The sequence below is a fragment of the Antrostomus carolinensis genome, unplaced genomic scaffold (assembly GCF_000700745.2).
Source record: "Antrostomus carolinensis isolate BGI_N321 unplaced genomic scaffold, ASM70074v2 scaffold16154, whole genome shotgun sequence".
Classification (NCBI taxonomy): domain Eukaryota; kingdom Metazoa; phylum Chordata; class Aves; order Caprimulgiformes; family Caprimulgidae; genus Antrostomus; species Antrostomus carolinensis.
This window is the reverse complement of record NW_010308821.1, coordinates 347-1,271: the sequence shown is the minus strand read 5'-3', so window position 1 is coordinate 1,271 and position 925 is coordinate 347. Positions and strand designations below refer to the sequence as shown.

The following is a 925-nucleotide window of genomic DNA, read 5'->3' as shown; positions in this document are numbered from 1 at the left end:
AACTTTTTCATCAGAGAACCCTCATTTTTTAGCGAAGACCTCTAATTTTCAGCAAAGACCTCAATTTTTTAGCAAAGAACTCCAACTTAGTTGGAAAGAAACCTCATTTTTTTTTAGCAGATCCTCAATTTTTATCCGAGAACCCTAATTTTTAGTTAAAAACACTGATTTATTAGCAAAAAACTTTTTTTTTTAGCAAAATTAGCAAAATTTTTTTTAGCAAATTTTTTTTAGCAAAATTTAGCAAAAACAGCGCTAATTTTTAGCAACTTTTTAAGCAAAATTTAGCAAAAAAAGGCTAATTTTTAAAGAAAATTCTCTAATTTTTAGCAAAACTCTCTAATTTTTAGCAAAATTCTTTAATTTTTAGCAACATTCTCTAATTTTTAAAGCAAAATTCTTTAAATTTTAGCAAAATTCTTTAATTTTTAGCAAAATTATTTAAATTTTAGCCAAAATCTCTAATTTTTAGCGAAAACCTAGAATTTTTAGCCAAAAACGTGGGGTTTTTTTGTGCAAAAAACTTAATTTTCAGCCTAGGGGGCTTAATTTTGGGGTGAGGATGCTCATTTTTGGGTTGTCACCCACCGTAACCGTCCCGTTCCCGCTGGGCAGGAAGGAGCCTGCACGAAGCTGGATGAAGACATCCTGGACATCCCGCTGGACGATCCCGACGCCAACGCGGCGGCCGCCAAAATCCAAGCGAGTTTTCGGGGCCATATGACCCGTAAGAAGGGCGCCCGCCAAAATCCAAGCGAGTTTTCGGGGCCATATGACCCGTAAGAAGATCAAAGGTGGAGAAATCGATCGGAAAACCAAGGATCCCGAATGTTCCAACAGCACCCGCGGGAACGGAGATCTCCGCAACGGCGACTAGGTACGACCAACCCCAAATTTACCTTTATTTACCCCAAAATTGAGGCGT

At 37.7% G+C, this 925-nt stretch overlaps 1 protein-coding gene across 1 annotated transcript; it reads left to right on the top strand.

Moving 5' to 3' along the window:
• Positions 1–615: 615 nt before the first annotated feature.
• NRGN (neurogranin) lies at positions 616–877 on the top strand (the record flags this gene model as incomplete). The annotated part of the gene is made up of 2 exons (XM_010165908.1): positions 616–706; positions 756–877. Coding segments are annotated over 2 exons (213 nt in total), but the record flags the coding sequence as incomplete, so codon positions are not given.
• Positions 878–925: the final 48 nt, after the last annotated feature.